This window comes from Acipenser ruthenus, chromosome 11, assembly GCF_902713425.1.
Source record: "Acipenser ruthenus chromosome 11, fAciRut3.2 maternal haplotype, whole genome shotgun sequence".
NCBI lineage: Eukaryota > Metazoa > Chordata > Actinopteri > Acipenseriformes > Acipenseridae > Acipenser > Acipenser ruthenus.
Window position 1 is genome coordinate 31,449,646 of NC_081199.1, and position 25,787 is coordinate 31,475,432.

Sequence of the window (25,787 nt, forward strand, 5' to 3'; positions counted from 1 at the left end):
AGCGGGATTCCCTCACCATGCAAGCCTATCTGTCGGACGACAGAGTAGAGGCTATTCAAAACTGTCTGGCCCTGTTTCAACAGGGGTCCACAGTGCAACTGGTGTTGTGTCAAAAACTACTGGGTCTGATGGCCGCAGCCTCATCAGCTATCCAACTGGGGTTACTGCATATGCGCCCATTCAAGCGTGGCTTAATGCCTTTTGGCTACACCCCAAGCAAGACCTCTCTCATGTTGGGAAGTCCTACGCTGGTAGAGACAAACCTCCCACCTGCGTGAAGGTGTAGTGATGGGAATGTGTGGCAAAGTGGTTTGCAGTGCGCAGGTGTAGGGGTGATGCAGTGCTCAAGACAAGGACAAACAACAAAGTACTGGTGAAATGATGGTTTATTTGTAATCCAAAGTCTGATGACAACAGTAAACAATAATAAGAACTGGCAATACACAACAATGAATATTGCTCTGTCAAATCCATGGGTTCAATCCCAAAAAAATAAACATGATTTTTAAACCCACACACAAACACGGTCACAAGTCCAAAGTGAGTGCTGTAGTGCTCGTGGTGTAAATACAATTTATTGTAAACAAGTGCATCACTCGCATTCGTAGGTTAGATGCAAAAGAGGAAGTGGGCTCCGCTGAACGACTACTTATTCCGTCGGCAGGCAGGACCGAAGACGTCACTCCACGGAGGGGTGTATCGGCAGCTCTGACATAAAATTCTCAGCGAATACCTACCTAAGGCAGGCATATCCCAAAAGTATTGGTTGGTGGTCGTCTTCTCTTTCAGGGAACCAGGGTTACGGTAAGTAACCTAACGTTTCATGAATGCTACATATTGTGAACTTCAGATAATGTGTTCCTGACAATAACATATGGTTGCAGTACTTACTATTGAGACACATGCTCTATGGGCATCCTTAATGTTATATTAAATCCAGCAACCCACATTTCAAAATTCAAAACGCATTTCCTGTGCCCTTATGGAACAAACATATATTTTTCATATATAGAAATTGGCCCCTTATATATATATATATATATATATATATATATATATATATATATATATATATACACACACACACACACACACACATACATACATAGTATATGGAATATATTTAAAATAGGCCTATATTTTAGTCTGTAATCCATATATTTATTACAGACTAAAGAAAATATATGGTGCACCATATATTTTCAACAGATAAAAAAAATATTTGGATTACAGACTAAAATATATTTTAAATATATCCCATAAAAAAGGGGCCAATTTTCTATATATGAAAAAATACAAGGATCAAACTTTTCTACCATATATTAAAAATATGTTTTTTTTCCATAAGGGTTAATAGTACAAGAACCTTTTGGGTTTGGTCCACATGAAGTCAACCAATATGTTCTACCCCTAATTTTAACTCATTTTGCAGTGTGTTCTGTGCATACATATTTTTTAAAAAAAAAAAACCTTTAAGAAATAAAGATTAATAATTCTGACCTTTGGAAAAAATAACGTCTTCAGTTACCTCCCTGATTTGTAAGCATGCATGTTTAGACACGTTTTCTTTGGGGCTTTGCCCGCGTGGCACACTTGTTGTGGAAAAAATAAACAGCCTTACAGAAAACTCCCACGAGCACACACCCGTCTGTGTTTTTGCCACATCTGTTGTGAAACAACAATAACAGCCATTAAGTCTTACAATTGTGTTGCAGCTGGATTTGAAAATCAGCATTTCTGTTTGAAAGCCTAATTTTCCAGTGTGCACTTGCTTATGTGCTGCGTTGTTTTGTTTTTTCCAGTACATAATAGCAAATGGTTTACAATGTATGTGAAACTGCAAGAACCACATCTGGAAACATTGCATCACTGAGAAGGTCCCGGATTGAGAGGAAGCAGAAGTTTCACAAAGTCGCTGTGAAGTAGCTGCACTTTGAGTAAAATGCCGCTTTTGCAAAATCTGTAGGGAAATTATGTTCAACTGTCAGTGATGTAAGAAAACAGACAAAAAACGAAACACAGACCGGTAAGTCAAATATCTGTATTGTTAAAACGCATGTTCAACAAAGGCGACAGAGAACTGTAAAGCGGAAACATAATTGCCTGCGTTTCTTTGGGAGTGGTGATTAGACTATTTAAAGAGGCATCGTCGAGATGGTTGCACGGTTGAGTGATGTTTCAGTGCCGACATAATTATGCAAAAGAAGTACATCTGTGGATTGTCATATAAAGCTATGTATTGATTCATAACAGAATACTACGTACGTGCAATGAACAAACCGTTATGCGTTTATAAAGTTAGCTGCACTTTTATTTTGACTTTATATTGGTGCATCTTTTGTAATTTGCTGTAACGTTATTCGTGGGGGCTGCAGAGATATTATCCTTCCTGTATTTCTGTCTGTAAAAATATGCAAAACACTATGGGAGATCCTTATTGAAACAACATAAGTACTTAGATCTGACAACATTTAGGTTTTAAATCTCCTGGTTCATTTATTTTACAATACTAACAAATTGAAACTATTTTTATACAGTTAACGTTTTTGTTTTAACTATTGTTTGTGTATTTACCCATTGTTGATTCCGTAATAAGATTTAGAAATGTGGACATTTGTGCAATATACCCCACATAAACAGCCAGTAGGAAGACTAGTATTAACGAAGCAGTGAGGTTAACCTGTCTCTCTTCCCTAAAACAAATTCACTGAATGGAAGACATGAATTTCAAATCTGGATGGTCACCGCTCCTATTGAATATTTCTTTGAATCTCAAGTTTTGTGATCGCAACTCACTTTACAATACAGGAATAACGTTCTTACCAGAATTGAGGGGCTTTTGCTGGCCAAAAGAAGCAAAAAAGGGTCACTCATAAGATTATCACAGTTACAAAAAACAAGTCACCTGCTATTTGTAAACCACTTCAAAAGTCAAGTAAACTTTTATTTGTGTAAATATAATGCTCAGATACTCCTGGTTTTAAAATAAACAGCACAGCAGTTATTTATTGCAATTTATATTAATAACAGAAGTTCAAGTTCCCTATTATTCTGTATTTATATGCTGACGCTGCTGTTTTACCGGATTATTTTTTTCATTCACTGTGCTGACGTTTCAAGCTTTCTGTAAAAGAACCCATCTCATGCAACTTTCAGAAATGTACTCAGCTGCGGCCAGGGTCTAGGCAGGTTTGTGTGGACCTTAAATGGTGGAGAAATACTAAAACATGTTTTACACATTACATAGAACAGTTGTTTTCCTTATCTTTAGCCTTGTATCTATAGAATGATGTGTACTGAGGTAGTGTGCACAATTCAAAAACATGTACTACTCAAGGTTTTAAAGAAAACGTATTTCTCATTAGCATAACAGCATTCTCATTAGGACCGTGTTGCTTTGCTGTTAATTTTTGCTTTACAAGTTTTTAATTGTGAAGTACATTTTCCATTTCGCAAAGATATACGTTTATTTCTTCTGCTCGGGTTGCACCTGACCCTTACTATTTTATTGTATTCTGAAGACAGATAGGGACCTATTACCTGTGACACTGGAAGTGAATAGAGAAGTTACATTTTATTATTATTTATTTCTTAGCAGACCACCTTATCCAGGGCGACTTACAATTGTTACATATCACATTATTTTTACATACAATTATATTATTTTTTACACATTATTTTTACATACAAATACCCATTTATACAGTTGTTTTTTTACTGGAGCAATCTAGGTAAAGTACCTTGCTCATGGGTACAGCAACGTCCCCCACCTGGGATTGAACCCACGACCCTCCGGTCAAGAGTCCAGAGCCCTAACCACTACTCCACACTCTTAACAACATAAACATCAACAGTTGAACAAAAATACACAGGTTATTACTTATTTAATTGCTTTTTATGGCATACAGTGTTTTATTAAGGTTTGTAAATATATATTATTATTATTATTTATTTCTTAGCAGACGCCCTTATCCAGGGTGACTTACAATTGTTACAATTTATCACATTATACATTATTTCACATTATACAGATATCACATTATTTTTTTTTTTACATACAATTACCCATTTATACAGTTGGGTTTTTACTGGAGCACTCTAGGTAAAGTACCTTGCTCAAGGGTACAACAGCAGTGTCCCCCACTGGGGATTGAACCCACAACCTTCTGGTCAAGAGGCCAGAGCCCTAACCATTACTCCACACTGCTGCCCTATATATATATTGCTTGAAAGGTTGCTTGAAATTGGAGTTGTTGGTGTGGCACAAGTCCCATTCCCTAAATACCAGGTCAATTTAAAGTATCCCAGTAGTCTGTTGCTTCCATTCTCTTTATTAAATCTAAACTAACTGGATCTACCAATATTTTAAAACTGAATTAATGGCTGACATATGTACTGTATCATGAGATTGTTCCCCTTTCAGTTATTCACAAGAGGAAGAGATTCACATTAGAGAAGCAAGGACATTCTTCTTTTGTAGCATTCTACTTCAGCCTTCCACCAAATGTTGTGTGACTGTTTTAATCTAGATTGCAATTATATCTTTTTGTATCTAACAGAGGCCCTATTTGCCCAGCTATTGTTAACTGTGCAGATATCTTTAAAAAGAGCAATTAGTTAAATACATGTGCATATAGTTATTAATTACTAGCACATACATATGCATTTTTTTTTTGATCAAGCCATCCAACGAAATGAAACAGACTAAAAGTTGTTGCTTTTAGGAATAACTAACTTGAATGTTGCAAAAACAATCATTTGAATACATGTTTATACTCCATCTTTGATTGGTCCAGATTGGTTGGTCCAGGGGAAATACTGTCTTCTTAACAAAGAAAAACGTGACGGATTCCACCAAACATGCACCTGGAAGCTCACTGCATTGTGATTATATGCACAATATTCATTAGGGATGTTGCTAACCCATACTGGCAGGGTTATTGCCCCACAAGGTCTTCCCCACAGCAACAGCGGGCCCTAGTGGAGCTGTGACACTGTCAACTGCTTCTGGGGGGAGTGGAGCCCCACTCCCCCACTGGCAGTGGCTGTAGCCTTGGCACTGTGCAGTGCAATGCGGCTTTCTCTCGCTCTCCAGCTTGTGTCTCTCTCCACAGCTTAGCAGCAGCATTCTGGTACTTATTTCTGCGTCCAGGTCACCCCGGTGCACCAGCCACCAATCCCAAGCAGACACGGCTTCCCACTCTCGATCCACTGAAGTTGCAATATCTCGCCACTTGATTCTGCCAACACTGTTGCAACTGGGGACACTGGTGCAGCAAGCCGAGCCCCTGATTGGTGGTGATTCTTCCATCTCTGACATCCCTGAACACCTGCTGCACTGATCTGTTGACCCTGGGCCAGAACCTTCCCCAACGCAGTTACAGCAGACCCAGGGTCCTTACAATATGTTATTTTGTTAGAGTCAATATATGAAAGACGACTACAAAACTGTAATGCTATTTTTAATATAACGTTCTTATTGAGTCATGTATTAGAAAACGGACTCTCTTTACTACTTAAGTAAAATAATATTTTTTTCAAACTGGGTTAATTAGTTGATTTGTTCAGGTATTTTCTGTTAATCATTAACGTTTTGCAAGAGCTGTGTAGCAACAATGTTCTGTTGCTGCTTCAGCTCTTAAAAATATAAATAAACCATGAACATTTTCAAAAATATACTTTATACTCTTTTTATATTTTAAAAATACATTTTTTAAATGCTCTGTTATTGTAGGGGGTGCATATGTCCATGTAAACGTTGTAACGTCGATAAATGAACTTGCATAATAGTATGGGATGCATTTTCTGATGGGAATGCAAAATTTGATATATAACAGTGTCAGAAAATGCTACAGGGATGCATTTTCTGACGGGGATGCATTTTCTGACGGGGGTGCATTTTCTGTTGGGGATGCATTTTCTGACGTCACACCAGTTGCCGGCTTATTTTGAAAATCCTGCTGTGTTGAGCTGGGGAAGGTTTGGGAATTACTGCCTGTGCTGCAGTTCACAAACATACATTGCATTGATTTTTTTTATTTTTTAGTTCTCTTTAGTCATATCACAGTAGTGGGAGGAAATACTGCTCGCTTTCCACACCAGCAGTTTGCTGTTGAAAGGATGCTTGCTGTTTCCACTAGAAGTCACATTAACCAGCAAGAGCAGGCATAGACAGGATGGGTTTAAGGTGACAGTCCTATCTGGGTGCTCAGTGAAAACAATTTTAAACTTCCTGTTATACTTTCAAAAAGAGTCAGGGCAGACCACCAGTTCTTGTAAATGTGATAAAGAAATAGAAATGAAAGGCTACGCACTCCATATCCTTTGACAGTGATAATTGCACTGCTTGAATTCACAAATAGCATAATGTCTGCAGGAAGAAAATAACAGAAGCTTATTTATCTCTGCCATTACACTACAGTATATGCCCTCAACAGTGTATAAGTTAATGAAAAGATCTCACTGTGAAGCTTCCCATCTAAGACAAGAATGCCTCTGTGCTTGATGGCATGACCTAAGAGTGTGTATCTGGGTCTGTAGGCAGTTTGTTATGTAGGGCAGCAGTCTTGAGATGGAAACCCGAGTACTTAAATACTTCAGTACTGAGAAAACCGAGGTCCTATTAAAAATAACCAAATTCCTTTTGCTATGGTCTACTATGTTCTGTTAAAGACTTTCTACTTTTCTATGAAAAGCAACCAAAGTGTGGGGATAATATTAAAATGCAACATTTTATTAACTGTGTCAAATCTTTAATTGCCAGGGAGCCAGGTTTATTTTTAAGCCAGCTGGTATTTTTTGAATTCACAAGAAAACCTCAGAATGTACATTTAGGGGCTTTACAGTAAGCACTTTAAAGTTGTTTCTAATTTTGTAATGTCACAACCTTCAGCAAAAGTTTAGTAACTGTGGTCCAGTTGGCTATTATAAAAGATGTGTAACACTAGTGACTATTTTCGATTGAAAGATGGTTCTTCTTCACAACATGTGTCTGAGCGGTGCTCTTAGAGAAGTTCGACAGGCTTCACAAAGTGCAGTGAGGAAGTGTGACGTTTGGTCTGCAGATTACAGGAAGCTCATGCTAAACTGAAGGAACTGAAGGAACTGATGCTTTGAGAAAGCTACCGAGAGCACATAAGGTAAGTGTTTTTAAAGCCTCCTTTGATCTTGAATGTGAAAGGGCAGTAAAAGGGGAAAAGAGGGTGTTTCTAATTTCCTTTGGGATCTGGGACGGCTCCCCTGCTGTAGTACTGGCTGGTTACTTGTTTAAAGTCCTGTAGACCTTGCCTGTGCTATTGCAAGCGTGACACTGGGCTGTAACCACAGAAGGAACTGAAATGCAGCCAGCACACGAAATGTGGAACTGTAACTTTAGCATTAGTTTGTGAACTCTCAAAAACAGTCATAAGGAAATTCCAAACTGACTACGTAATAGTTATGAACTGCCTGGGATTAACCTAACCTAAACTGGCATGTTTTTGGTTGGTGAACTGGTTATATACTAGGATGTAATGCAAAGTAAATTCAGTATACACTAATTGTTTGCATCACTGTGTACTGTACTGTACAAATATTCCATGCAAACATGTGTCCATTTATGGAAACATATCTACTTGGAATGAGGAACTTCTCTTTGCTTATCATATTGCTCACCAATATTTTTATTTGTTCTGCTTTTTAATAACCCCTGGTTCTCTGATTGCAAAAGATTAAAACATTTAATATGGGTAACTTACCCAAGCAGACAAACAGGAGAGCATATAAAAAATAAAGAAAAGATAAACTTTTGTTGTTAACTAAATAGCAGTATATTGAAAGCAGAGCAAGCAGCTGGAACTATTCTGTTTTTGGATGAGGAAAACAGATTTGTGCATGTATGTCAGAAACAGGACATACTCACTGCACTTGTTGTTTTTCCATTTGTTCTCTTTATCAGTAGATTTTGGTCCTGGCATATCTGTAGTCCTGGATGGCATTTGCCTTTTTCTGACAACCAGAGCATTCAAGAAATTAGTCTTGATCACTTCTATTAGATAGTGATCTACTGAACAAATGCATTTACTATATAATCTCTTTAAATTAACTTGCAACAAACTGTACCTGTGCAACTACATTTGCTTTACCCTTTCAGTTAATTTAATACCACAAGTGTGCAGGTGGCAGTGAGATTGTATGTAGTTAATTTTGATCAAATATAAACCCAGCATTGTACATTGGAGATCTTTGTGTTGGAGAAAAAGCTCAGTAAAAACATGCCCTCACAGGCATGGTCTGCCAAGTCAAGGGCAACATTTTACAGAATATTTTCTGTACTGTTAGCACAGAATTTAGCAGACACTCCATCTCAGAGTTAGACCAAAAAAGACAGGAAGTGTTTATAGTGAAGATATAAAGGACTATCAGCACTGACTGAGAGGTGGTTAGAGGGGCTAAAACAGGATAATAAGTGTTGCTTTGTGGCCTAGCACTAAAAGGTATTTAAAGTGAAGGAAATGCAACCGATGAACACGAGTGTCGTGTATATATAGATTGACGATCCTTGTATGTGTGTGTGTGTGTGTGTATGTATATATATATATATATATACAGTAAAAATATATACAGGCTAACTTCACTATAACAAACCCCTCTTATAACGAACACCTGTTTTTAACGATCCCAACAGCAAGAACCGATTTTTTCAATGCAAATAAGCCCTATTAGAACGATCACGTACAGAATCGACCCAGATACAGCGATCTCAGTACTGACAGACACTGAACTTTCTCCAGTGTCAAGTGTGTTATTCTCTCAGTTAAAACAAACACCATGGTTGACTAATTCAAAGATAACGCTAATTCAAAGATTACCTATTGTAGTATGAATCATGCATGACGAATGCAATCGTTGCCTGTCCGTCATCTTCACACAAACTGCAACCTGGCAACGGGCGTGAGGAGCAATCTACGCTGGATAGTTTTCTCAAGAGAAAATGCGACATGTCTAAGACTTTTGCACAGCAGTGTGTGTGTGTGCATATATATATATATATATATATATATATATATATATATATATATATATATATATAAAACAAGGCAGGTAGGGGGTTAGTATCCTCCCTGCCAGAAACTTTTTTTTTTCATTATATATATATATATATATATATATATATATATATATATATATATATATATAAATTTAGTCATTGCCAATTATTTTTACTATTTTCTACCAATTTTAGAATGGCCAATTATTTTTTTTAAGCTCAGCTCACCGCTACCACCCCTGCGCTGACTCGGGAGGGCGAAGACGAACACACACTGTCCTCCGAAGCGTGTGCTGTCATCCGACCGCTTTTTTTTCACACTGCAGACTCACCATGCAGCCACCTAAGAGCTACAGTGTCGGAGGACAACGCAGCTCTTGGGCAGCTTACAGGCAAGCCCGCAAGCTCCCGGCAAGACTACAGGGGTCTTCTGGAACTTCTGTCCCAGTTTGTTGCTTTCTTGCAGAGGGCAGCAGGTTTTCCTCAAGGACTTCTCTGTACTTTGCTCCATTCATTTTCCCTTCTATCCTGACAGTCCTTGCCGATGAGAAACATCCCAATAACATGATGCTGCCACCACCATGCTTCACAGTAGGGATGGTGTTCTTTGGGTGATGCACTGTGTTGGGTTTGCGCCAAACATAACGCTTTGCATTTAGGCCAAAAAGTTCCATTTTAGTTTCGTCATACCACAAAACTTTTTGCCAGAAGGTGATTGGTTACACCTGAGCTAATTTAGGATTGCTATTACAAGGGGGGTGGTTTTTATTTTTAATTAATTAATTTTCTACAAATATTTTTCACTTGGAAGTTGTGGGGTAGGATGTGTAGATAAATGAAAAAAAAAACTATTTTAATTGCATTTTAATTCCAGGCTATAAGGCAACAAAAGGTGACAATTTTGAAAGGGGGTGTAGACATTCTATCTCATTCTATATTAAACAGAACTAATCTAATTTCACACTGCAGTACACCACACTGTCTCACATGTTGTATATAAACTCTGCGTATCTATGTTTATTTGATCTGTTAATTATCTCATGATATGTGTTTTTAATAATGTATTACAGTTTTCTGGTTCCAATTTGTCATGCCTTGTTGGAGAATTTAAGATGAAAAAACTTGAAGGATGGAAGCTTAGGTAATGTACATTTAAATAACCGAAGAAGGCACACTGTTCAGCATTATCATACGTTTGAAGGCTTATTATAAATAAATCTGTTTGAACATTGAAAGTGATACTATCCGTACGGAAGTCTGTTTCTATGCCAAAAGATTTGATATCTTTAATTAAACTGCAGTACAGTTATGCTTTGAGATTTAATATTCCACAACAGAACTAGATACGGTTACTAGGATTTGCTCTGGACTGTTTTGTGAATATACATAAATAAATCTGGAAAGTATGTATTGGAACAAGACGCCTAATACAGTAAAATGCAAATTAAGAAACGGAATACATCAGGTTGTATTTTTTTAGGAACACCATTAGTGCAGTCAGATATAGTACTAAAAAGCAGTGAGGGTACAACTTCAATAATGAATTGAAGTTAACTGTACTTGAATTTAAGCATGGGGTAATGTAGCATTTATGGAGCACACAGGCCACAACCTTATTACTGCAGAGAAGCTATAATGAAGGTGCAGTTGAGTGCGCACTGCAGAATTAAAAACCCTAACCGCTCTCACCACACTTGTTTCCATAAAGGCAGTGTACACTAAGTCCTGAGACTCATTTTGAAGCTATCTGTCAGTAGCTCTGTCAAAAATATTTCACTTTCATCCCTTTGCTAATGGAAATATCGCACCATTAATTGTTTTTGTTACAGATAGTAGCAAGAGTAAAGTTGGTGTGTGTGTGTGTGTGTGTGTGTGTATTTGTGTTTCCAGCAGATAAATATGTTTGAAAAACATGAAAAAGCAAAAATACGGACAATTTAAGAAAAGTTTGGGAATGAAAAGAGGTTGTTCTACACATTTGTCATAGCAAGGAGGCTGTGTGGTCCAGTGGTTAAAGAAAAGGGCTTGTAAGCAGGAGGTCCCCAGTTCAAATCCCACCTCAGCCACTGACTTGTTGTGTGACCCTGAGCAAGTTACTTAACCTCCTTGTGCTCCGTCTTTCGGGTGAGACGTATTTGTAAGTGACTCTGCAGCTGATGCATTGTTCACACACCTTAATCTCTGTAAGTCGTCTTGGATAAAGGCGTCTGCTAAATAAACAAATAATAAATAAATAGCATGCCATTTAATTCAATAATATACAATCAATCTGTTTAATGTTCCTTGTGTTTTAAATGTTATTAGTTTGCCTGGTAGGGTAAAAGATAAAGATAAAATGCCAAATATCACACACACATACACACACCGCTAAAGGAAGATAGACAGAAACACAGACGTACTGTACAGACAGAAATACACATTGCGTTTTTGTGCTGGATGATAATATTCCCATGATGAAATAACTGTATTGTAAAAGTTTTGAAAGGCAGCAGGCACCCTCAGCTCAAAAAAGTACAGAGTGTGCATTCCCTTGACTACCACAGTGGCTTAGATAAAAACAACAAGGTACCCCTGAGCATGTTAGTTTCAAGGCAGGATGTTATTTGAGACACTCAGCAGGGTTTTTAAATACATAACCTGATTTATTGCAAGAGTAAAGGGAAAAGTGGAGGATTGTGAGCCAAATCCTATTCATTTAAGAGTCCCAGTGAGGAAACAGTAAAACAAGACTTCAGCCCAGGAAATGAATGCCATATTAGACCATCCTTCTTGCCAGGGTCAAAAATAGTGAATGAACAAAGCATCTTGAGAGAAAGAAATCTGCTTTGACTCACTGATTTAATGTTACAAGACTAATTCTCATCTGGGACAGTCAGGCGTTCGACTCTGTATTCCAATTTGTTGTGCATTTATCCTATTCACAGCTACAATTAAGTGGTAATACAGTACTGCACAAAACAATGGGAATTACACTAGTTTAAAACGCAGATATCACCACAAGCATCGTGTTCTGTATGCCCAAACAACGCCTTGAGATGAGCTGTTGTTTAAGTAAAGAAGATATATTTATTTCATGAGAAGTAGCTTGCAAATCCAGCTTATTTGGTGCTAGTGAATACCTCATTGTAAATACCTTTGGAATTCTGAGAAATACATTTTTCAGTAAGAATTTAACAATTATTTAAAACTGTTTCAAATCAGTTTGCAAATAACCTTTAGTTATGAATTGCTTTTTTTGTATAAGCACAGTAACTTGAGTTGTGTTTGTTTTGACCATACTTTCACCATAGCATTACAGAGACCTACCCTATAAACAAAGTCAACTACTAAGGTAATGCCAGACAAGCCGGGTTTTATTGAGACAAAAACTGTTGAACGGTGCCTTTACTGTTATTTAAAACAATTTAAATCTCCAATTTACAAATTCATTAACCTTTTTAATGTTTTGTTTTCCTTTCATCTACTGTAGTGCGTTGCCATGCAATGGATGACATGTTCATTCACCATGCTTTATCATAGTTAACCATGTTTTTATAACCATTTCCCATTTTTAAATGTTATTATTACATGCTTTTGACTTCCTGCAGCGCCATATGTTTAGTCAGTAGAGTTTTGTACTTTGTTTGAATATGACTCACAACATAAAAGGTTATACTACATTTGTTGACCATCCTTCTTAAAGTTGCTGTGAGATGTTAAAAATAAATAAATAAAGAGCTAAACAGTTATAGCTAAATGGAAAAAATAAGAAGTCAACCTCATCTGCTGTGTGAAATGTAACAGATAGTCATAAGCGAGAATAAATAATAAAAACTGAAATGTGATTCATATGCACAGGACTACACAGTGTAATTTATACTAAATAGCACACACTTTGGGGATTTCAACATTTATGTGGAACTGTCTTGATCTAGTGGTTGGCAAACTAAAATATGTATCATTCTCCACTCTTTTATTAATGTGTGGAGATCTGGCAAATGCGTTGCTTTTGCATTAGCCCAGAACTCAAGGACAAGTGGTTATGTACCAAGAAGCAACAATGTCATTGGTTCCATCCAGAAAAAAAGATATATCTGTAAATTCAAGTCAAAATAAAAAAGGCAATAGAACTAAAGATGTCCATCCCACAGAAGGGAGAGGGCAGTGAAAAGGTTACTGTTACTCGAAACTCCTGGTTACAACTCTTTTTTTTTCTCTTTCTGCTAAATACTAGCAATTAAATGCTAGTACAGTGCTTTTGTTTAACTAAATGGCTTGCAAAACAGATACAGCTGACACTGACAGTATCACGCAAACGGTATGCAAAGAGCAACACCTAAAGTGATGAAAATAAGGGCTGCTGCTGACTAATAGATTCATTGGAAACAGTTGTTGGTGTCTGTAGTGTAGGAGAAATATTTCAGGTCTCAATTTATCTGTCCTTGGTCCATTTTCATGTATGTATACCAGAAATACATCCACCAGACAAATAACTGTCCATAATCTGATCCTGCTTCCTGGGCTTCCGGATCTTACTGCAATTTCACCCAAACAGTAACCTTGCGTGAGGTGTGCACTGCTGAGGTATGTACGGTGGACCACTGACATCAGCCCAAGTAGGAACTGTACAGGATCTTATTACCATAATTTCCCAGCCCACTAGCTGTGAGAGAAGCAACAAGACCACACACATCTGCTGTGCAGCAAACAGAGGGCCCTGGGTTTTGCCCTTGAGAGAGCTACATGTCATTGTTAAGGGAGGAAAGAGAACCAGTGGTAAAGTCCAGAATTTCTAGAAAGAAGTAAGTAACAGGACTTGGTTCTAGAGAGGACATTTTGAGCAGTGGTAAAGCCTACTGCACAATGTTTTCTTTGTCAACGTTAAACTGGTATCTACTTAAAGATTCGTTTGTGCAAGTTATTCCATTGTGAGATGGCTGGAACCATTGGAAAATCCAGACCCTGTCAAACTAATGTACTTCTCTCCAGCTAAACCTTTTTTAAGCATCCTCTTTCACTACAAGTGTTGCAGTTTGAATTACTTAATATTGGCTAACCTTATGAGAAAGAGGAAGATTGTCTCATACAGTATTTTTGTATTCTGTTTAAAATTGTTTTCACAAACATAATGGCTACAGTTACTAATACATTCCTGCTTTTGCTACTCCAGAGGGATGTATGAGTTGTGATGTACTGCTATTTTTTGTCTGTTTGCCTTCAAGATGCTGAATTGAAATGAAAGGGTTGTGTATTTTAAGAGTGTCAATTGCAGTCTGTGTGTACCAGTTCAAAGGGTATCTCAGCATTGAAGGTGGTGCCAGAATGCTGGTTTTGCACTTTGTCTTGATAATTCAGCATTAAGGAACCTTGCATTGCTTTAGTGTAGTGTATCTGTGGAAAAACAGTAGGAAACATTTACATGGGAAACAACTGCTCCAGCACCAGCCTTTAATGCCAAATTTGGAAAGCACTGTGTAATTTAAGCTGCCTTTCTAAACAAGTGAATTTCTATGCAGGCTTTGTGGTGGGTACTCCCAGTTGAAGTTCAGCATAACGTTTCCAAGAATTGTTTTTATTGAAAACCTGGCACAGCAGAACAGTTACTGACAGGCTACAGTCCAGTTAAAGTAGTTTAATTAATTTCACACCATATCTGCATAATAGCAATTGCTTTTCACAAATGAACATACCTCAAAATAGCTTAGCTGAATCAGAAAAAGGCCACTGCACTGTGTGCCCTTTAAGTGTTTTTATCCCCTTAGGTTTTGATTAATATGTCGATATAATCTTGAGATAACCACAGAGGTGGTGCTTGTAAAATATTCATTTTTCATATTCTTCAGTGTTAAGTCAAAATGTAAATGTAAAAGAAAAGGAAGTTTTATTTGCATGGTTTACCATTTTGTGTGTGAATGCTGCTGCTTGAAAGGAGTCTGCGAGGCAGCAATGGACACATTCTTTTCTACTGTACAGAGCTGTTTTCAGACACGCACATGTGAATTAAGTTGGACCCTTTTATAGATCAGGCATAGTCTATTCAGGCTTGTATGAGGTCATTATTTATTATAGGTGATGTAGCTTGGATTCCAAAATATATCCTGTGTTGGTTTTTCGTCCGAGTTGTGGTATTAAACTGCATTATTTATTTTAGTTTTACAAGCAGAAATGTACTTTCTGGTCTTTGACAAAGTTTGTATTAAACTTTCTCGGCTAGTTTCACAAATCCTAAATAGCACTAAAGATGACAGCACTGATAACTGATTGAATTAGCTTTTGAGGACTAGATTTTAAGGGCACGCACACCGCTACGATTCATCCAGACTGTGTACAGCCCGTTGAGATTAGATGAGTCGGGATGAGGGTTACAAAGAATTCTCTTCCCCCATGGAAATCAGTTTCCCCTGCCAGTAATTTACCGCGTTTCGTCCTGAAAAAAAATTTTGGTCGCGTAATCGTCCGAATATAACCAACCCTCACACTTAAACTAACCTTAACCTTTGAAAAAAGTGTTCACTTCAGGATTCGGCCAAAACAAACTTTGATGAAAGTGCGGAAGACGAATCGCCAGACCATCTGATTGCATGTAGTACAATACAACACAATAGTACAGTAGTGAATTCTATGTAACACCGTCTTGATTCGGGCCATGTGCAGCGGGCTTAAGACTGCCAGCACATTCAACGTGTGCTGGTAGATGAATCAATACAGACTGTTTAGTTTGATTTCATTTTGCCCAATGAAAGCCCTTTAGCTGTGTTTGGCGGAAGGATAGAGGCTCTAATTAGAAACAGTCAGCGGATGGTGCTGCTGGTAAAAAAAAAAAAAAAATCGCATCCAAACAGAAAAGAAAATTGTACAGACAAATTACCAGAATCATGTTCTGAAAGATGTAGCCCAAGAAATACCAGTCACCCATGTACAAAAAACTAAAATACCACCGTGATACTAGTCACAGAGAGGTGAAGCAGTCATGGTTTCAAGCATACCTTTTCACAGACGGCAAGCCAGAAACATGCAGTTTCAAAAGATCACAGCTAAGTTTTTTTTTTGTTTGTTTGCTATCTTTTCAAAATGTGCGGGTCCTTCCGGTCTCAATACAAATACCCAAAATAAAGGAACAGATTGCGATTCTCCATCCCCTTTTATGCTGTCACACATGACCCCCTGGTAAACGAGTGCAACCACCTCTCCAAGTTTCCCTTCCGGGTCAATGCCTTATTGCAACAGAGTCTTGCCCCCTTCCAGGCTTGCTAACTTTCCTTGAACCCTGGGAAAGAACTGTCAGACCAGCCCATCCAGAGAACTCTGTTCTCGTTGCTTAGCGTCCTCACAGGTCGGGAGGGAGATTTACAACCAAGAATCATTGTATTTCTGTCACAGGGGGGCATTAATATTAACATACACTAATAGCACTGTCTACTGGCAGAATTTTGCTTTACCGTTCTGTAGTGGAAAGAAAACCGCGTCACAGTCAAAATAATGTGAAGGATTATGCAGTACATGAATATCTCTGCAAACCTATTCAGCATTTAGGAAATCTGAAATGACTAAGTTTGGTATTTATTAAATGGTAATCAAAGTTTAAATATAATATGTATGTGTATTGTAAATGGTAGGGTCTGGCATTTAAATGTCTATGTGTTTTCAAATAAAATACACGTCTTTTTGCCTTGCTGAAACAGTATGTTTATAACTTTTTTATAGTATTGTTAAGTGGCTTAAGTTTTTCCTGTGTGGCTAAAAAATGTTAAGTTACTTCAGCCACAGTGGCTAACTAAATGAAAGTGTTGAAATATTGTACCTGTCATTTTTCTTTTCATTGTTAATATCCTGACAAACTTTTTAAGTCTGTTTCAAAGCTTTTTTCAAAATGGCCACTCTAGTGCACTGGGGTTTGAGATCTGTCCTCCAAATCAAGGTTTCTCAAACTCGCTCTTGGGGACCCCCTCTGTCTGCTTGTTTTCATTCCAACTGAGCTCTCAATTACTTAACTAGACTCTTTATTGAAATGACAATTTGTTTAATTAGACCTTTTTACTTGTTTTCAGCTTTTAAACAGTTGCAGATTTCAAGTTAGCTATAACATTTTATAAGTAAATTGAACTCAGCAACTGTTTAAGAGCTGAAAACAATTAAAAGGTCTAAGTAAGCAAATTATTAGTTTAATTAAGGGTTTAGTTAAGTGATTGAGAACTCAGTTAGAATGAAAACCAGAAGACACAGGTCCACAGGATCGGGTTTGAGAACCCAAATCAATGCAGGAAGAGTGATTTAAAAAGAAACCATAACAAGTACTCTGTTCCGCACCGCATCATGGATCGTTATTGCTGTGTTACCTGTTTGACAATGTGGACAATAATCCTTACACTATCAGTGCACTACAGCGGACATTTTCAAAACAGCTTTGAAACCAACTTTAAAGTTATCAGGATGTTAACAATGAAAATAAAAATTACAGGTACGTTATTTAAACAGTCGTAGCAACACATGGGGATGTGTAACGCTATATTTTTTGGAGCCCCACTACTTACTCTTTAAGAATCAAGAATCAAGAAAGGCTTGATTGAAATAAAACAGTGTTTCCATTATAATTACAATTTGTAAAATATGAAAATCCATTTCAATAAAAGGAGTCTGTTATTGCTGAAAACAAGGCGCGGAATGAGTCACTGGGCAAGACAAAATTGAAGACAGGAAACAGTAAGGTGGCTGCTGGCAACAGAAAACTGGTAACAGCTCACCATTCAGACCAATCCTAGCCTGTTCCTATGGAGGTCGCCCTCCATTAGGACCAGCTGTCTATGACGATCATCGTAAAAAAAAAGTCAGGGTTGAGCAAGTCAAGCCTGCTGGAAAAGTAGTATCATAGGTTGATGATGCATCTACACACAAGCGAACAGGGACTTTGAAATAGTATAGGAGTCTTCAAGAAGAAGTTTCAAGTAATTGATTAAATTGGCCAAATTAAACTATGGCACTGCTTACCTTAGCACAGTTTTAAATAAGAACATACATAGAACATAATGTCTTCTAGGTTTCTGAAGATTTAAACATGCATCTTCACCAGCAGTTTTGATATTAGGTACATGCACCTGAGAGACACTTGGTGCTTTTTCTGAAGGTCGTGTTAAGTAACATTACCAGTTTTATTTGACTTTCACGAAAAGGGCTGCAAATTCTACTTTGGTCTGAAGACCTTGATAAACCTGACCCATTGTGCCTCTGTAACTGGGTTTGGGTTTCATATATTTATTAGAGAAACACGGTTTGTATGGGGTCTAGCAAAGTGACTGGTGATTGATTTACAGCACACTTCCATTGTAATGATCCGTTAAGTTTGGAACCAATAGTGTTTCGTTCTAACAGCTGCTTTGTAAAACAGAAATACTGAAGTGGCAGGATGGCTGTGGGTTTGCTTGAAGCTCTGATCTTCCTGTTGACCAGTTTAACAGGAAGTCAAAGGCCTAAGTTTAACCAGGCTAACTTGTTCTCTTTTTGACATGCAAAACTAACACAACAATTCAGTTTATACTTACTGTGACTACTTCATAGTCAAATCTAACGCAGTTATTTTTAAAAAGCTTTTGGTTTATGCACACACTGTAACTATCTGAAACACAATGCTTGTTTTCTTGTAATTGTGTGACTTTCAAGCTAAGTTAACTATTCTTTAGGACGAAATAGAATAAACTATTCATGTTTTTCAAAACAACATGGAGGCAATCACCTGATATTTAGAACAATGGCTTTGTAAATTGTGCTATTCTTTTATCAGAATTTATCTCAGTTCCCCTGATCAGCTGAACCACAAGCACATCCCTTGCATAGCTATAAAGCATAGAGCTTAAAAAAAAAAAAAAACGCCTCTGCACCACATAAGAGGTGCTTGGTACTGTGTAAGAAACAGTGTTTTCAGAACTGTGTGGGGAACTTAATCTTTTAAGTAAAGGAAATGATTGTATGTTCTTATTTATTACCTAACCTAAACAACAACTTAGCTGAGCAAAACTGAACATTTAAATTTGTAATTATACTTAGTTTTGAAAATCATAAAAAAAAGAAAAATGCCAGAAATCAGACATTTTTATTTTCATTAGGTGGCATAAATCTAGAAGGGATGACATTTTCGTTTTACTGGAGCATCTCAATTGCCTCTTCTCTAGCAGGAGTAAGAAGCACAAGAAGGAAAATTAAAAAGAGAAGATGCCCGCTCCACCACCTCCACCCCCTCCCCCACCTGCCGCCCCCCCACCTCCCACATTCTCACAGGTAAGTTTCACGATCCCAACATAAAAACAGCATGCCTCTGTGGCAATGCAATGAACGACGGGTTAATGTAGGTAAATGTCCCACGTTTATCGACATTAACCTCTCTTTCATTGCAAATGTAAAATAACACAATAGCTTCACATACAAGACTGCTACAGCTACATTTGTACCAGTATTTAATTTTACAAAAAGTAGATGCTAAAATCGTTTTTCCCTTCCAGCTGTTAGTGTTATTACAATTGCAGCCACAGCCTTCCTGACAATGACCACAATAAGTGAGATTAGTATCTAAACCTGGCTGAAACAAATGACAAATGTTATTGTATTGTGGCAGCAAGTGCATTGTCACTATCCAGTGATCACTGAGTTCATCAAAATAAAATAAATAAATACATTTTGATTGTAAACAATCAATAGCTAACTGCATGGAACATACAAAAAAAATGGTTCTGTCTTGCATTATATAAATAAACTCAACCAATATATCTTATATTAAAACTGTAACCTAGTGCCACAGTAGTCAACTGCGTATACAATCAGTACAACCTGTCTGTCAAGGAGATTTGCACGACAGCGACACCTGGTGGGAAAGACAGGGTTGAATAGCCTGGCTTGCAAATAGTTATGACAGGACGGTGATGGCGAGGCAGAGCCGGACTGGGACTCCTTTCCTTTCCTTGTCTCGTTTACACAACACTGCTTCCCAGCACTGCCACCTTGTGCTAGGCAAAGATAAAACGTACGCAGACAACCATAAAGTTAATACTGATAATAATCACAACTAGCAGTCTGTCACAATGCAAATATTCCTCTATAAACCCTCCATTGATTTATTTTTTATTTTGTTAATGTCTATTAAGAAATGTACCCACTGATAACGGAATCATTACCTGTACCATTGTTGGGGGGTTCTTCTGCTTTAATATAATTATTTTTGAAGATGAACTACAACAGTTCAGGTTGGGAATTAACCTTAGAATGCAGACATTGTTTTTGTATTATCATTATGTAACACCTTATGTAATATGTCTGTATTCATACTAAGTACACTTTTGTTTTATTCTAGGCCAGTACACAGAAACCTGCTCTGAACAAATCACAACAGCATGGAAGAAATGCTCTTTTGACAGATATTTCAAAAGGAACAAAGTTGAAGAAAGCTGTAACAAATGACAGAAGTAGCCCATTGATTGATAGTAAGTCCGGAAGCTTGTTCCATTTCTGAGACTTTTCAAATGAATACCTATGAATGTATTACCAAAAACAATATAGTAAACATCTATAATTTAGGGGGGGGGATATAATAAGTAACTCTTGGCAAACCCACCACCTGTACTCAAGTGTTTAAAATCCTGCAATGATGTTTCTACACATTCGTGATCAGTCTTCTTGTTCTGCAGAGCCCAAAGGGTCAGGCGGTGGAGGAGGTGGAGGTGGAGGTGGAGGAGGTGGAGGTGGTGGTGGAGGAGGTGGAGGAGGTGGAGGAGGAGGAGGAGGAGGAGGTGGATTAGGTGGACTTTTCCAGGGAGGGATGCCAAAGCTGAGATCTGCAGGGAGCAGAGAAAGTAAGGCTGAGAAAATGTAATACTTTAGTCAATTTAAATACAGTAATCTGTTGCATATCCGCTCTAACTGTTTATCCGCCATGATCACCGTTAGTTTATTATTGAACAGAGAAGATTAGTTCAGATATTGTAAATCCCACCAAAGTTTTTGTACACTGTGTTGTATGTGCTCCGTGCGCTGACAGTGTCACGTGAGCTGTTCAGGTGTTGACTTGACATGTAAATAAATCCTGTTCGCCTGCGGGGCGTATCAACTTCATCCTCCGTCTCGATCTCCTGCCTGTCACTCAGCAGCGAATGCACGCACCCACATGGCAACCCTGTCATAAGCATTAATACCATGTATCTTTCTAAACATGGGATTTAAGGGAGCGCCCTAATAAAAGCTGAGTCTGAAAACAATAATTGTGAATATATTAATTGTTACAGTTGTGCATAATGGTATTTAAAACAGGATTCATGTATCCATCTTTTTACATATCCGCCCTTACTCGGGTCCCATCTCAGTCTGATATGCGACGGATTACTGTACTTTATGTTTGCACTGCTATGTAAACACCATGGAGAAAATGTGTTGGTGACCTTGACATTTACCTCTTTTAATGTGGTTGCTAAATTATAATCAGAAAACCAGAAAACCTGAATAGGTGCTCACATGATGTTTAGTAGTAACTGGACATAGCATGCACAGCAGACAGTAGGTGAGACTCTGAGAAAGACATTGAATAACTGAATTACACACATTATAAGAGTTTATTAGAGCCTCACTAGCCAAAACAGGCTAGTGAGAGACATGTGTGTCCTAAAACAGCACAACTACATGGACTGAAAGAGAGCATTAAGTAATTGGTGTAGAGTGAGGTATCATTTTTAAAGTGTGTGTGTTTGTTTTTCTCTATAGATTCTGGAGGGAGCAGAGCTCCAATACTGCCCCCTGGAGGACGACCAACAAGTGGTAACTCTGCCCCCCCACCCAGATTTTCTGGAACACCTCCTGTCCCGAGAAGCAGTGCTCCAGACTTTCCTAGAGCCAGGATGACACCCCCCAGGCCAGAGAGTGGAGGGGGGGCCCCTCCTGTGCCCAACACGCCACGCCCCACACCATCCGGTATGCAGAACAGAGGCCCTCCACCGGTGCCAGGAGGAGGCAGGCCGTTCAACCCCAGCCCTGCTCCGTCTCCACCCTCCTTCGGTGGCAGGAATCAGGGCCCACCATTACCAGGAAGCTCCCCCTTCACTCGTCAGCCTTCCCATTCCGGCCCTCCAGTCCCCAGCTCGGGTCGGCCTCCACTCCCTCCTGCACCAGGCAGGCCCATGGAGGACAGGCCCCCACCCCTTCCCACAGGAGGCAGATCCTCCCTGCAGAGAGACGGGCCCCCAAACCTTCCCTCTCAGAACAATAAGCCTCCAGTTCCCGCTGTGCCTCGGCCTTCAGTCGCTAGCGGGGCTCCTCCTCCTCCTCCCCCAAGCAGACCAGGTCCGCCTGCCTTCCCTCCCACCCCCCGTGGTGATGAAGAAACTCCCCGGCTCCCCCAAAGGAATTTGTCTCTGAACTCTCATGCTCCAGCTCCTCCACCACCGATGTCTGGCCGATCCGGCCCCCTTCCCCCCCCTCCCAATGAGAGACCACCACCCCCCTTCAGAGAACCTCCTGGCCGATCAGGTGAGCCAAGAGAAATCAGGTCCACTTCATTTCAGTTTTTTTTTTTACTTCATTTACTCTTTTTACAATATCTAAGTGCCTTTATTCATAGTGCTTTGATAACTAAACTACTCTTTGAGAAATTCTCAGAGCTAAAGATGTTTACTGAGGAACTTTGTTATGACCAAAAAAAATTAGGTACATGAAAGCAGTGACATCCTTTAATACTGTATTTTGTGTGAAATCCAGGTTCAATGAAGAAGCCACTTAAATAAATAAACTTTGTTCAAATCATTATTGACAGGCTTGTCATGCTTTCAGTCATCATGGTTTTCTTAGTTGCAGGAGCAACTAATCCTAATTAGTCTAAGAAAATTACCAAGAAGACTAAGATGGCATCTCTTGTCAATACCTTTCCTAACTCTTCTCTGTTCCCTGCAGGGCCCCTCCCCCCTCCACCTCCCATTGGTAGGAACGGAGGCAGCGTGAGGTCATCCCCTCCACCACCTCCACCCAACCGGCCTGGAGCCGAGCCCCACAGGGGCGGGGGGAGACCCCCACTCCCTCCTGACAGACCTGGCAGTGGAGCTCCACTTCCGCCTCCGCCACCAATGAGAAACGGCTTCCAAGACTCTCCCCACATGGCATGCGAAGGTACATTCATTTTTTTATGATAACATTAGAAAACGAACATATTAGCTACAGTAAGAATAATTGTGAGAATAATTAAACAGCTCATGTCTTTTTGTTTGGCAGATGAGTGGGAAGGTAGATTCTCTTTCCATCCTATTTCAGAGTTGCCACCACCTGACCCATATATACCAACTCAGAAGGTCTACCCCAGCAAACTGGGAAGAAATGAAAGCAGAGGTAATTCTCCATCCTTCCCCTTGTTGGCTTGTCAAAATGTTACAGTCTTTCTTCACCCTATTGACGCTACAGGCAGGGTAATAGTCAGAAACAAACCAAAAAAAAATTGTTGACACCCAAAATGAATAAGTTTCTTCTTCCCTTTAAACAAAGAAAACTGTTTTTACCCACAGTGGGTTGCACTTTTAAAACAGTCTTTTAATTCTGCACAGTCTGACACACACTTACATCAGCTCTGTTCCGTTCTCGCTCTTTTTCTGGAATCAGCCTCCCTTTTTATACTGATTGCCAATTGATGATCAGCAGTTGTTTCTGTAAGAAAGTTTGAAAGACTGATTGACTCACCTGACAAGGTATTAACCTTACATTTACCAAATCAAAAATCAAAAATGTGTTACACACACATGGACCACTTCCTCCCTGCCTTCCTCCTACCAAAAATGCATTTTGTTATGTATGTTTGACAAACTAATTGAACTCATTTTGATTTATTTGTATAGGCTCAGTAGGAAGAGAAAGAGGTGCTCCACCACTCCCCCCTATTCCAAGGTGATCTGGTTGTCTGCACAGGATTACCACTCCTTCCATGGGGTTGTGTTCATGGTCATTTCTCTTGTGCTTTTTTTCTGTTGGCTTTGTTCAGTGTCTAATAAGTCTTGTAGCATAAGGGCTTCAGTGAAGTTAACTAGTGATGTCTTTTGCTAATAAAGGTGCCTTACAAAACAACTAACTGTGTTTACAAAACTATAGAAGTACAGACATGTTTCTGAATATGTGTTTTGTAAATAATACATTTGACATGCATTACTACAAGCCATTTGAATTAGCAATGCTAGTTGTCTATTGGGTCCAAATAGCAAACATAAGGACCAATTTTTAATTCATATTTGTATTTTTTTTTTTAAATTGCTCAGGACTGCTGTAGCAAACAAAATAAAAACAATAGTAAGGTTTTAAAAAACTCAATATCTGTATGTATTCTTATCAAAGCACAGACTGATGAAGTTGTTTGTGTTTCTTACATTAAGTAAACTCTGCAAAAAAAAAATGCAATTAGATTGTTATCTTACAGATCCCACATTTTATTTTTATGGGTTTTATATGAAAAAAAAAAAAGAATATTCTGGAAAAATATTCTGGAAAATAATAAATTGTATTGGGTTATATATCTGGGGTTAGTCATTAGCATCATTTGTTGTAAAGAGTATTTTTAGCCTTAAAAGAATAATGGTTTATATTGGTGTTGTGCTCACAGTGTTAAAGTGCTTTAACTATGCAAATCTACATGCTTTTTTCTATACATTCTTCTTGAAAATGCCTTACTTCAGAGGAAAGATTGTATTGTTTTTGGAAGCAAAAAAAATTAGTTTTAACTGTCTGAACTGTAAACGAAATGCTTGTGCAATTGCTATTTTTTAACATTAGTCCATGTCTATAATTGATTGACAAGTAGTTTAAGCATTAGGGAGTTTTGTGAAATATGACTATATTCATAAAACTTGAAGGACTGTTTTAAGAAATGTTTTATTGAGTGTTTACAAACAATAAGAATTACTTTAAATTTTCTCTAGAACGGCTGAAAAAAGGTTTAATGAACTGTAAGCTTGATTTAAAAAAAATGAAGACAAATGTTGTCCAAAGCCATGTGATGTTATTGACAGAGATTGTTTTGTAGAATGTAGGTTTTATTGTATTGAGGATGAAAGCCATAGTGACTTCTGGTTTAGAACTGTTTTAAAGATGGAGTCAGTTTATTAAAATAGAAAGAAAGATCACATGTCTTTTGTGTACAGTACTTAGTATTGAGCATGCATTGGACCAAAAATAGTTCATCAGGGGCAGATCAACAGTTAACACTCCTGCAATTTACATAATTAAAATAGGACCTTTTTTGGACTAATATCATGGAAACCAGCATCTCTGACAATGGAAGTGATTTTTTAAAATGCTTTTTTTTTTCTTTAAACCTATGCAAAATGTTTTCCAAATTTTAAATAAAGAGTTTTTAAAAAGTGTGTAAAAAAACTAATAGGAAGAGATTTGTGATCTGCTACAGTTTTGAGTTTGTTAGTTTGTGGCATTTGTATGTGTTTGTGAGTTGAAAGAATGTTTTGAATAAAATAATAATAATCATAATAGTAAACATGAATTTCGACATTTTCCATAGACATAAAATGCACAAAACAAAAAGTAAAAAAAAAGTTGGTGTCACCCTTTTTTATTTCTATTTTTTACAGTGTTCTGAATATTTTGTGGGATTTTCATGGGTCTGTAATTGGAAGGTATTTAAAAGGTTTACATAAACAATAATGAAACACTTTAAAAAGATGCAAATCTGAGGGTTGCATAATTAGTGACTGAGACTGTATTGTACCTATTCAAAAGCAGTATGCAGTACATACACACACTTTAAAAATACATGCAAATACAGTAC

The 25,787-nt window shown here is 38.1% G+C and overlaps 1 protein-coding gene across 5 annotated transcripts; it reads left to right on the forward strand.

The window, feature by feature from the left end:
• Positions 1 to 1,670: 1,670 nt before the first annotated feature.
• LOC117427082 (WAS/WASL-interacting protein family member 1-like) lies at positions 1,671 to 25,496 on the forward strand. 5 transcript variants are annotated; one of them, XM_034045439.3, is made up of 9 exons: positions 1,671 to 2,026; positions 7,065 to 7,139; positions 19,171 to 19,276; positions 20,343 to 20,472; positions 20,677 to 20,841; positions 21,743 to 22,504; positions 22,925 to 23,137; positions 23,240 to 23,353; positions 23,854 to 25,496. In XM_034045439.3, the coding sequence occupies exons 3-9, from the start codon at positions 19,211 to 19,213 to the stop codon at positions 23,904 to 23,906; spliced, it is 1,503 nt and encodes a 500-aa protein (XP_033901330.3). In that variant the 5' UTR covers positions 1,671 to 2,026; positions 7,065 to 7,139; positions 19,171 to 19,210; the 3' UTR covers positions 23,907 to 25,496. The 5 variants fall into 5 exon arrangements, with proteins under 5 accessions (XP_033901330.3, XP_033901328.3, XP_033901329.3 ...); XM_034045437.3 differs by lacking the exon at positions 7,065 to 7,139 and having other exon boundaries at positions 19,105 to 19,276; XM_034045438.3 differs by lacking the exon at positions 7,065 to 7,139 and having other exon boundaries at positions 19,174 to 19,276.
• The last annotated feature ends 291 nt before the right edge of the window (positions 25,497 to 25,787 follow it).